General features: G+C 31.8%; 2 protein-coding genes across 3 annotated transcripts; both read right to left on the reverse strand.

The window, feature by feature from the left end:
* Window positions 1–435: 435 nt before the first annotated feature.
* Window positions 436–2938, reverse strand: LOC126680954 (probable purine permease 10). 2 transcript variants are annotated; one of them, XM_050376273.2, is made up of 2 exons: window positions 2034–2938; window positions 436–1949 (listed from the first exon to the last, which is right to left on the reverse strand). In XM_050376273.2, exon 2 carries the CDS (start codon window positions 1884–1886, stop codon window positions 807–809), a length of 1080 nt encoding a protein of 359 aa, XP_050232230.1. In that variant the 5' UTR covers window positions 1887–1949; window positions 2034–2938; the 3' UTR covers window positions 436–806. The 2 variants fall into 2 exon arrangements, with proteins under 2 accessions (XP_050232230.1, XP_050232229.1); XM_050376272.2 differs by having other exon boundaries at window positions 436–1954.
* Window positions 2939–3041: 103 nt separating this feature from the next.
* Window positions 3042–9480, reverse strand: LOC126680953 (protein REDUCED WALL ACETYLATION 3-like). Its single transcript, XM_050376271.2, has 17 exons — window positions 9212–9480; window positions 9072–9129; window positions 8323–8414; window positions 7451–7588; window positions 7297–7353; window positions 7142–7214; window positions 6289–6447; window positions 5711–5860; window positions 5340–5595; window positions 4978–5093; window positions 4807–4893; window positions 4613–4701; window positions 4397–4459; window positions 4207–4263; window positions 3893–3989; window positions 3616–3774; window positions 3042–3472 (listed from the first exon to the last, which is right to left on the reverse strand). Exons 2-17 carry the CDS (start codon window positions 9102–9104, stop codon window positions 3467–3469), a joined length of 1632 nt encoding a protein of 543 aa, XP_050232228.1. The 5' UTR covers window positions 9105–9129; window positions 9212–9480; the 3' UTR covers window positions 3042–3466.
* Window positions 9481–12325: the final 2845 nt, after the last annotated feature.

The raw sequence follows: 12325 nt of genomic DNA on the forward strand, positions 1-12325 counted from the left end.
TGCAATTTTAAACCACTTATACACTTTCAAACGGTTTTAAAAAATACAAATTAAACCCATTTTATAAACAATTTCTTAAACATTATGTAAATGAGTTTCAAACGGTCTTTTAAAAAACAAAATTTTGCAACCAGTTTTTAGAAATCATTTCTTAAACAAAAGGTTGCAAAATGTTTCAAATGGTTTCTAAAAACACATTTTAAAACCATTTTCAAAACAGTTTCTAAAAAAACCATAGTTTGATAAATTTTCCAAAAAAAAGTAAAACAAATATTATTTTTTTAAAGTAAAAAAATTATTACTCAAACCCTGAATATTTTCTGCAAATATTTTCAAAACAAAGTATTTTTGACAAATATTCTAAGTATAATTCAATAAAATTTATGATAATATCTAAAATATAAATAAAAGTTGAGTAACCAAAACAATATAAATTAAAAGGAATAATTCATTTTTAAGTTCCTAAACTATATATGTTTTGTTTATCTGGTCCTTAAACTATTTTTTATCCTTATCCAGTATTTCAAATAAGCGAAAACACATTTTCAAGCCCCTGAATGATAAAAACGGTGTTGTTTTATTATTTTTGAAAATGCAAATTGATATCCTAAACGGCGTCGTTTGTCAGTCAGGGACTGGAAAATGATTTTTCGCTAAGTTGAAGGAGCAGATAAGAACAAAAAAATAGTTTAAGGATCACATAAATAAAACAAATATAGTTTAAGGACCTGAAAATGAGTTTTTCCAAATTAAAATTCAGATATCTATATGATATGTGGAGCAAAGTTTGGGTACTATTAATATAATTAACCCTCTAAGACAATTATTTCATTAACTGTGAGTATTTGATCTTTTAAACCTTCAGGATCCTCTTCATTGAGACTAACTAATCCTGTCTTAGACTTGTAATCATCAACATAATGCTGATACCCATATGAAACAAATCCCCATATCGCCATCACCATTGAAATCACCTTCAACCCATTCATTTTATCCCGGAAAACAAACACGGCGAGCACCGGAACAATCGGTAAACCGAAAGTACTAATGACATTGGAGAAGAGTGAAGAAACTTCAAAGATTAATCCTGTACACCCAATTGAAAAAACCTGCCAACTTATAGCCGTCCAAATCAAAACCATTACGTAAGAAATATTTCCTAGCTCAAAATCTTCCATGTCTTTCCACAATCCGTTCCATTCTCCGCTGGCGAAAAGTCCGACTAAAACAACTCCGGTAGCCACGAAAGACGGGTAAAATATCAAGTCTAGAACAACCTTGAAATTATCCTGTTTCAGGATTCTATTGAAACAGAATTGAGTTGAAGAAAGCATTAATCCATATCCGGCAGAAGCGCCCACGGTGCATATAAATCCGATAATGTACTTCCCCTTTGAAACCTTGTTCGATTCTGTAGAGCCTTCATCATCGCCTTGGAACACGAGGAGAGTAGAGGAAATGGTTAAAATGAAGACGGAGTTGATAATGTAAGGTGTAAATTTCTGTGCATTGAGTAGCAAGGAAAACAAAGCATTGAACCCTAATTGAGATGCACAAATGAGTGTATACGTAGATACCGGTAAGTATAAGAGCCCAAACGAATATAACAAACTATTCGCTGCTAAAAATACACCAAACACGACGTAAATTACTGCAAGTGTTAACTTAGATGGAGAGTCAAGATCATCAGGGGAATCTTTGGGCGGTGACAGGAGGTAAAGAACTAGAATAAGAGGAAATCCGCCGGGTTGAACCAGTGTAGCCAACCATTTGCTGGTACCGCCTTTTTCGAAGTACAATCTTCCTAAAATTGTAGCTACTGTCTGGCCAGCAAGAACGAAGAATACATAAACTGATATTTTTAGCCGCCATTTGTAGCTTCTCATTGGAGAAAACGTCGGCCGGTTGGTCAGGTTGGTGTGATCAGGTTTGTTTGGTGATTCTGATTTCTGGCCTGGCGGAACATAAACACAATGAGTTATAACAATCCAAGCATCAGTATACTCATAAAATTTATAATGTCTGATCATTACCTATGACTTGAAGTTGTAGTTGTTGAGCTTCTCCCATTGTTAAAAATGGAGAATCCGAAAATGATCAAATTCCGGCCGTGAAAGAGACGGAAAATTCTTTAAAAGAGATTTATGCAGAGAAAGAAAATAAGAAACGCAATAAACTTGCTGACTCTTTTTAAGCTTTATACTTTATTTGTGGTGTCTTCTTCTATTTGGCAAAGATGGCATCTTCTTGTCATTTTGCAGAATTTCATGCGTTTATTCTTATGAATGCAAAGGGTCCTTTTTAAGTTATTTCTAATAAAGCTGAATGAAATCTGCTGTAATAATTATTGAATCCAACCCCTTTTTATAAGAGCAAAGAGGGATTTTCTGCTGTGACTGTATATCTCATGAAATTAATATTACTTTGTGATACCGACGTGGTTATATCTGAACCCTAAGCGAGCTAACAGATCACATGCTAGATCATCCTAGCTCATCTATACTATATCCGATGAAGACTTCGCCTACTGTTAAGACATGTCGAACCTTTAACAATAACAATATCCACATCGCATGAATAACGGAATAACCTTGCTACCATCTCCATTACGTGCAAATAGCACACGAACATGACTTATGTCAGTATCAGACCTCTAGCCACTAAATTCCACAACATAACTATATCCGCCCCCATAGACTTATAATAAATACATACGACTAGATGCTGAGACGGATAATGCGTTTCTAAACCTCGAACACTTACTTTACACTCATTTACTTTACAAAAAACCCTACCGACTGAGTGGCTATCAGAAAAACCAAATCTGAGGCCCTTTGTGCAGGAAACCGTCTAAGAACCTTGGAGACTTTTAACCATATCACTTTGTTCAATAATCATTATTAGATGATAAAGAAAAAAAGTTAACCGTAGAATGAACCAGCATCATCTTCAGGTGAGTTGCATTTTGATAATACAATGCCAGTCTCTAATACATGTATTCTGTTCCTGAAAACCTATAATCTGTCTTGTATAAGAATTAATTTACGTGCACTAAACAATTTGTAATGACGTTGCATTAGTATTTAATCTTGAATTCGTTCAATGACAAACAACAAAACTATGTCACAGTAACCTACAGAGCAAAAAGAAATTGAAAACTTCAAAAAATAAAAGAACAAGAATAACCACAATAAGAAAACATGGTGATATGCGATGTTACTAAAAGAATCTCTTTCCTGTCATTTGACGGCTAGTTGGCCACATCCTAAGGCAAATCCAGCATCTAGCTTCAGCTCCGGCGTGCCATTAGAGAGCAATTTCGTCTAAGTTTTGTTGAAAACACTCTTCTTAAGCTACGATCTTCAAGCAACATTTTTTCAACTTCTCTTATTTTTCTTCATCTATATCTCTTTTGTATGTCCGACAAAAAAACATTTACGTATATTCACTTTATAGTCTTCATTCGTCAAGCCTGTGTCAAATCGGTCAGATAGTTCAACTCCCAAATCATTCAAAAGTTGCAACAATTGTGCATATTGTATCATTCTTTAAGTTAAGCAAATCCTAAATCCATTACTAGCTAAAAGGTTCGTTAACTAGCAGTGAGCGACTTACAGAAGAATGAGGAATCTGAAGAAGAACGATTGAGATGAAATATAGAGAGAAAGATATAGCTGCCCCTGTAATGCAATTGAAAAGAAGCCGCCGATTGTCTTTTGTGGGTATGAACACATTCTTTAACGTATTGGTTAATTCAAAAAGCCTATGAGAAACCTGCAAAAGCATGTGAATATGGTAACATAACACCAAAAAGAATTAAAAGGAAAAAGAAAACGCTCAGTTCAATGACTAGTACGAATTTTACAGAGAGAAGAAAATAAGTTGTGCTTACTAAGACATAGATGGCCGTTGTGAGCATAAAATTTAGCAATGGATATTCTGGTATGAAAGAAAGAAGCCACTTAGGCTGTCCATTGGGAACGTTCGATCTGCACATAAATACAGGAAAATTAGAAAATACAGTGTCCTAAATGTGCTAATTTGTTTTTGAAGCATAGCATTTAACTTTTGTACATTGCCACAATTTATAGACCCCATAATAGGGTCCGTTATGAATCAATCTTCTATCATTTAAACTCCAATAATGTATTGAAACTTGCAAATATGAAAAAGAGGAAAAATAGAGCATAGCAATTGTCTTCAAACCTCAACCAGATGTGGAATTGTGAAATATAGGTTTCCAAAGTAATCTTGCCAAGCCAACTATAGAAGACAGAGAAAAAGAATTAGAGCAAGTGAAAATGTGAGTGCATAGCAACTCAAATCATAGAATCAAGCAAACTCTGAGAATTAAATCCAGTAAGAAGCTAAATTTATGTGGGTAAAAATAACATACGCAAAAAGTGTCAACGAAAAATTCCTGAGCTGTTGAGTAAAATTCCGCAAGCAAATGTAAACACTGCAATCAAACAAGCAAATATAATAAGATAATAGAGAATTAATATATCGTATTACGGGATATGTGCTATTTATCTGCCCAAATGTTCCATCCAGCAATAGTTATCCTCATTGAAACTCTTCCAGGGAAACTAAAAAGATGCTTGATACATACGTGATTGGAATCCAGGATGTGTAGGGGTGATACTTGTTGTAAGTAACCTTGTCCAGCTTGTATATATATTCATACCACAAAAGCCCGACCTTGGAAAGGAAAAGAAAATGAGGTTTAACAACAATCAGAAAACAGCTAATGAAAATTTATAAGCAAATAATAGTACTCCTACGTTCACAAACTCATGGAATTACCAATGAGGCAGATGCCGCAATTCCGGTTTTGATTATGCGTCTTCTCTTGGGTTCAGATTCCTCCAATTTCTCCATCAATTTCTCTATCTGAGATTTAGAAAATTTTGAAAGATCTAGTAGTAGGGGCAACAAGAAGGAAGACACAAGAGAGATGTAAGTATTAGAAATTACGTTGGGGTGGTAATATGCATATATCATTCCAATGATCCAAATGTAGCGATCAAGTCCAGATCTAAAATGCCATTCGTGCATTCGAGGAAGATCTGGATTTGCAGGATCCGTATACCCTGTCACAGAAAACAAAAATTATACGCATGGAGAATCCAATAATTAATCATACCCATTGGACACGGTAAAATAACAATTAGTTCAACATGTTTTAAGTTAAATTAGCAAAATCCAATAACATGAAAGCCTAATATCCAATAATAAACTGGAATGACGACTCAGATTAAATCAAGTTAACTGAGCATGCTCATTGTGTTAAAAATAAACTTGCAAATCAAGTAAACATGAACGAAAACAATACTGACCTAATATGAAGAAAAAAGGACCAAATAGAATGTCAAAAACTCCAGGTATTTCCCAAATCAAGATTACCACCAGAAAGCATGAAAGAATCTTAACAGCCATCACTGAGCTACTCTCGTTATACTTGCTAAAAATTCCCAGGGCTCCATACACCATTAAAGTAAACAATGTGTGCATAGGGCAAATGTAATACAGCATATAGTCATTGTTGAGAACAATGCAGCAAAATGCCACAAAGAAATTGAGCCGCCACATCATCTGCACAAATCATTTATTTTAAAACCAATGCCATCAATTGTCACTAACAAATTGACAAAAAAAAGGTCATATCGTATTGTGGAAAGATGTGCGGAATGGAGTTGATGAATAATACCTGAGTAAAGCGTGCAAGGCTAAAATCCTTTCTAATGTAATAATAAGAGAAGTTGCCAAAACCAGTCATCCAAACATATGCAGCAATAAAAACACGTATTGCATTGTAGATCTCCGTTGCAGCAAAGTAATGATACATTAGGAACAGGACCTATAAAACAAAGAGCAAAAACAAACAAGGGGTTAATGAAGCCTTGGAATCAATTAGACGTCTTTTAGACAACCGCGGTCATACCATGTCCAGCAACAGTTCAACAAGTGTGATCAGTCCCTAGTATCAGTCAACATTTCTGATTTCAAAAACAGTGCAGAAACTCATAAAATTTTCATAATTTCAAAAAAAAAAAAATCAGATTGGGATTTTTCACCAAATAATACAAAGAAATATCAAAATTTTCTAACATGCAAAAGAGAGAAAATGCTGCAGAAACAAATTTTATCTTCTAAACTACAGCATAATTTAATCTTCTTATAAACTAAAGCATAATTTAATCTTCTAATAAACTAAGCATAATGTAATCTTCTTATAAACAATGGCATATTATTCCGTACAAATCAAAACGTTGAAAAGGTACTTGCCTGCATCCATCCTTTCCACTCCTCAGTTTGATGCCGGTTAAGGTAAAGTACGGATTTCCCAGAAAATGCTGATTTGTCATTGTGTTTCTTCAGGGAGGTCATAGCTGATACTATAATGAGAAGGAGATAGAGGAAGAGGAATAGATCACGGTTGTAGTTCTGCCCATGTAAGACCAAAAAGGAAATGATTAACAACAACAATATTGAATCCAATATATTGTCCTACAAAATCATGCGTAAAAATCATGATCTTTCCACCACCGTCCATTTTTCAGAAAAGAATATTGTCTTAAATGACACATAAGCAGCCAATTTCACTTCAAACATGATGTTTCTTTTTTGCTTTTCTGCTTTAAGTTGGTAGTGACACTAGACTAGTGATGATGGTGGTTTGTATCCATCATGTTCACTTCGACTGCTAATAAATAAATACCCTGCTACTTCAAATTCAAATTATTCACTCACAAGATAGTTTTTATCCCCAAACAAAGACAGATCCATATTCTCCAAGTCTTCTCTAAAAGTACAAGTTCTTGACATTGAAAATAAATTCAATAAAATCTAAAACCCTAAACTAGTTCATCATTCTATGTGAATAAAACTATTCCCTTCTACAATATATAACGATGGCCCCTAAACAATGAATATTTACCATTTTCTTGTTAAAAAACTACTGATATGTCAAATATTTAGCATGCGACAAATGACAAATGGAAGCAATCAAACAGAAGGCAGTTCCACAAAATTAAGACCTTCGAAGGACACACCATCCATATTATGCTTGCAAGTAACATTTTGTTGCAAATCCATCACAGAAAAAGAAGCAAAAACATAAACCAACAATCAGAAGCACCTTGGTGGAGTCTCCCAGCAAGTTTGTGCGATCACAAATATAAAAATAGAACAGAATTGCCCCAAACTCAGACCTGCATGAATTTGTGAAGTAAAACATAAGGGAAGAATGGATTATCATGAAGTATATCACTAGCAATGGTTTATTAGGCTTACATTGCTCTCAAAGTTGCTCGGTGTTCTAGCAAGAACGCATCATCCATAGTCACAAACCTAGAAATCAAAACATGCATAAGGTAAGAAAAATTCCTCGAGAACTCGCGAGTCATTCATGATAAAAGCTTGTGAGAGTATTGGAAACTAGCATCACCTGATTAAGTTCATTTTAATGGATGCACTATGAAATTTCATAGATGCTGTTCTTGTGAGGCCTCCTTCCAGCAAAACAGCCCTATCATCTTCCTTAATTGTCTCTTTATCCAACTCAGCCAAATTTAGGTCTGAATGGCTGCAATTCCAAGAGCTCAGATATCAGTATCTAATTATTCTCAACTAGTCAACTAAATATACATATCATTTTCTGTCGCATAATTTTAACACAGCTCCTTATAAATTAACAGTTATTGTAACAGCTGTTCCAATAGGTTGACAGAATTAAAATCTTTGTTCTATAGCAGGATTGTGCTTGGGTGTACGTGTACCTTATTTGTCCCTGGGAGTGTTTTTCTTGACCTATTAGCAAAGAAACCTATGACAGGACAAGCAAGGAGGAGGACAAGGAACAAATAGATATCTCTCCTTACAGTTATTTTTAAACAATGAAATATCAAATCAGCTTCAGTTCAATAAAAATCGATCAAATTGTACAAATGAGCTATTTCATTGAATAAATGATTAATTAATGTATTATTATGATATGACCATTTTATTTTTCATGATTTGTGTCAAATAACCAATCAATCCAAAGATTAAACTATTATGTGAATATGGTTTTATTATAATTTATTTCTAACGCACTCCGCATGCAAATGCCCATTGAGTTTGAAGCGTGATGCAACACAAATTCACCTTACCTTGTGCTCAAAAAATTATTTAACCAAATGAAAATTGTCAAGCATAGAGGCTCTGGCTCTAACAGTTTGCATCACATAAATCATTAAGCTAGTAGTCAGTCAATTCCACTAGAGTAAAAGCAAATCCATACATTATATGGTTCTTAATGCCAGAGGAATTCAGACTTACACTTTAGAAGGAGTTGAAGTCCTCTTATGCTCTAAAAACTCTGAATATATCCATGCAACAAAAACAGGTATAATACCAAGCAAAAAGGACACCTGGGACATAGTAAAAAAAAGACATCATTAGGAATGCAAGTTACCATTTAAATACGAGCTACAAAAAACAAACTAAAGCAATTTGAAAATATGCAAAAATGCAGAAAGCATTTTGTTTCGAAATATATAAGAAAATCTTTCTTCAAGTTACATCCATCTTCTATATCAGAAGACTCGTCAAAATTCCATACATGAATTAGACACACAACAGTTTCTCATTTTATGAGTACAAATAATCGACACTTATAGACAGAATATATCATTAAATTAAAACAGACACCGGCAATGGTGTAAAATAAACTATAGGAATCACGACTTTACCATAAATACGAATATAACAAACTAGAAGCAAATAAAACAGCAAAATCAGCAGAGCAGAACACATCTAGCATCACCAATTCACCATTACTAGCATCACTAACAAGCTTCACTATTAAACAAACTATTTCCTCACCTATAGAATCATCAATTTCTAATTCGAAAACGATAAGTATTTACATAATGCATTTTCAGTTCTATAACAAGTTTAAAAACTACTATTATGAGTACATTTTCACATCTAGATAGTTCCTGTAACTTACTAAATAAGTAAAACAAACACTCAATACAAATCAATAACAATAAACACTATAACAAAATTACTAAACAAAATCTCACCAGTCCAGGCGAAATAGGTTCCAATATCACCATTTCGGATCCAATTGAGGAAAAAAAACTGCCAAAATTTGAAACGACACCGAGTCAGATCAACGACAGTACACAGCGCAATAAGAATACATTGAGAGAAAGAAATATACCAGAGAGGTGAGTAATCAAAACGACATGGCGACTGATAATATATTTATGAGTGAGAGATCTGAAAATGAGAGAGTAAATGAAGAAGAGTTTGCTTGAAGAATCTGCAAAGATTGGCGGAGAAGTCTAATGGAGTTGGTGGTTGATTGTTGATTGATGATCGTTGCTGTTAAGTTGGTGGTTTTGTTGCTCCATTGCTTTCGATTCTTTTTAGAACTTCTCTTCTACCATTTTTAATTTTTTTTAAGTTTTTTAGCCATGCAATTGTTCTTTTTTAAGTTTTAGATTTGATTAAATTATTTAATGTGGACCGATTTAATTAGCGTATCTTTTAGTCTAGACTTAAAGACCTCCGGTCATGGTGGCCTAGTAAGTGTGATTATGATTTAATTTAGAAGGTTCTAGTAGTCAATATAAATTTATTGAACAAAGGGACAACTCCGCTCTCGAATTCGTATTCCAAAATTAAATAAGTTCATTTTTAACCTTTCCAGTTAATAAAATTTTTAAATTTATATTTTGAAATTAAATAAATTATTTTTTCACTTTTTTAATCAATTATATTCCTACACTCTCTTAATTTAGACCAAGTAACTCCTAATTATATACCATAAATGCGAATTATTTTAGTTTTGAGACACAAATTTGAACATAATTAAAATGATCTATTTGATCCCGAATTTAATTTTGGAAATTTTTATTGTCTTAAACAATTTAAAAAATACATGATTGAACCCGAGATAAAAATTTAAAAATTGAATTGATCCTTTGTTCTAAATTTACTATATGATAAATTTTAATAAGGTAGCTAAATTTGATCATATAAAATTTAATTTAATTTTTTTATAATTATCATAGAATATCAGCATAATTGATAATTCATGGTAAACTTTTTGAAAAATTGAAATCATTGTTTGGAATAAAAATAATACTTTAATTTAAAATTTCGTTAAAATTGAATTATTATTTTTTAGAAAAATAATAGCAACTTTTAGGGTATTAAACTTGGGTACTGAACTATGCGAAAGTTTTAAAATGGATACTAAACTTTTTTTTGTTACAAAATGAGTATTGAAATATGCAAAACGTTATAAAATGGATATTCTCGGCCATTTTTTGCTGACATGGCTTCTTCCTTTGTCTAATTACTGGAGAACACGTGGCTGAGAGTAGCCATTTTGTAACGTTTCATATAGTTCGGTCCATTTTGTAACAAAAAAAAGTTTAATATCTATTTTAAAACTCTCATATAGTTTAATACCCTCGCAAGGTTAAAATCCCAACTTCTAAAAACAACAATTTAACAAAAAAAGAAATGTACTAAAATTCATATCATGGTGCACCAATCATTTAGTAATCTATTAAATTTAAAAGTTGGCAGATTCAGATTTAATAGATTACTTCATCAATGAGCAACCAATTACATACAATTAGACTATAAACAAATTATATATCAATTAATTTATTCAATCATGTCTAATTTTCTCTTTCTGCTTAAGATTGGAAGTTAGAAAGTAGAGTGCAGCAAATAGCCTTAGCCATCGTTTACTTTGAATACTTTTTTTCTTTCAGAATATTCATGTAATATATACTTAGCCTTAATTATCATTTATTTATACACGAATGATATGGTATAGTACAATAGTTATTGAGTTGTATAATTTTATTTTATAATTATAAATTTATGTACATTCGTATTATAGGCTTAATTCCTTAAAAAAACTCCACCTTGTATTTTTTTTTCGTTTATATCCTGATTTTGTAAAAACACCATTTGTACCCAATTTTGAGTTTTTATGTTTCATCTCTACCCAAAAGCATTAAATTGTACTCTTTTCATTTGAAAAAGAGTTTAAAACAATCCTTCATTTTTAACTTATATACTAATTAAATATTAATGTTATTAATAGTACAAAAATACCATCTTTTTCAAAAAATTAAAAATAATAATAATTTTTTAAAAAAATATATCCGATTTTTTTTAATTTTTTTAATTTTTCTTCATTTTTTTAAAAAATATCTACGACAAAAAAATTAAAAATAATAATAATTTTTTTTAATTTTTTAATTTTTTTATAAAATTAAAAAAATTAATTAATTATTTGGATGTATTTGATTATTTTTTAAGTTTAAGGATTTATTTGTATTTTTTAAAATAGAAAAAAGCATGTTTTAAACTCTTTTCCAAATGAAAAAAAGTACAATTTAATCCTTTTGGGTAGGGATGAAACATAAAAACCCAAAATTGGGTACAAATGGTGTTTTTACAAGGTCAGGGTATAAACGAAGAAAAAATTCAAGGTGGAGTTTTTTTAAGGAATTAAGCCCGTATTATATGGTTGCCCTTTTTTTTCTCCACTAGTGGAAGTCTTTTTTTATATGACAATTCAAATTGAACATACCTATCTTACTGGTAGCAGTCAAGTGTAATCTGATAGTATTTTCTACCAGTTTTCGTATCAGTCAGATAAAAAAAATGATCAAATCTCCAAAGTTTCTTTTTATTTATTGTTTTGTTTAGCATATGTTCATTTTTATTTATTATAAGCAAAATCTATTCTAAAATTTCTGTACTTTTCTTATAAAAAAATTATATTTGCCATTTTTTTCTTGGGTGGTGATATTTTCAGAGCAAATATTATCAAAGCCAGAGCAAATTTTTTTATTCGAACCCCCGATTCTCCCTCAGACAATGGTTTGTCTATTTAAAAAATAATAATAATATTGATTAATTTCTGCCAATCCCCGTTAACAACTAACATATAATCGTTCTATTTTCGCTACACAAGTAAAAATTAAACTGAATGGTATAATTTGAAGAAAATTTAAATATATATATATTTCAATTAGAAAAACATGCAAAGCATTGAATATAATTGAAAAATATTTTGAACTTTAGAACTTTTTGTCATTAGACATAATTCCTTTTACTATCATAATTTGAACAAAGGATCAAATTGCCCCCTCAACTTGGCACGAAATATCAAATGAGTCAATCTCGCCATTTTTGGTACAAACAGACCCAAAACTTGCGTTTTCGTATCAAAAAAGTCCCCACTCATCCATATTCCAGTCGCACTCTGGTGAGTGCGTTACACTCTCCACTTACAAAATGG

The sequence above is a fragment of the Mercurialis annua genome, linkage group LG5 (genome assembly GCF_937616625.2).
Source record: "Mercurialis annua linkage group LG5, ddMerAnnu1.2, whole genome shotgun sequence".
NCBI classification, from domain to species: domain Eukaryota; kingdom Viridiplantae; phylum Streptophyta; class Magnoliopsida; order Malpighiales; family Euphorbiaceae; genus Mercurialis; species Mercurialis annua.

Excerpts from the sequence above, each read along its gene's own strand:
- LOC126680954 (XM_050376272.2), bottom strand. The coding sequence starts at position 2,070 with ATGGGAGAAGCTCAACAACTACAACTTCAAGTCATAG. Across the intron at positions 1,955-2,033 it reads ACTACAACTTCAAGTCATAG|GCCAGAAATCAGAATCACCA; the intron begins GTAATGATCAGA and ends ATGTTCCGCCAG.
- LOC126680953 (XM_050376271.2), bottom strand. The coding sequence starts at position 9,104 with ATGGTGATATTGGAACCTATTTCGCCTGGACTG. Across the intron at positions 7,215-7,296 it reads CGAGCAACTTTGAGAGCAAT|GTCTGAGTTTGGGGCAATTC; the intron begins GTAAGCCTAATA and ends AAATTCATGCAG. Across the intron at positions 3,990-4,206 it reads CAATTCCACATCTGGTTGAG|ATCGAACGTTCCCAATGGAC; the intron begins GTTTGAAGACAA and ends ATTTATGTGCAG.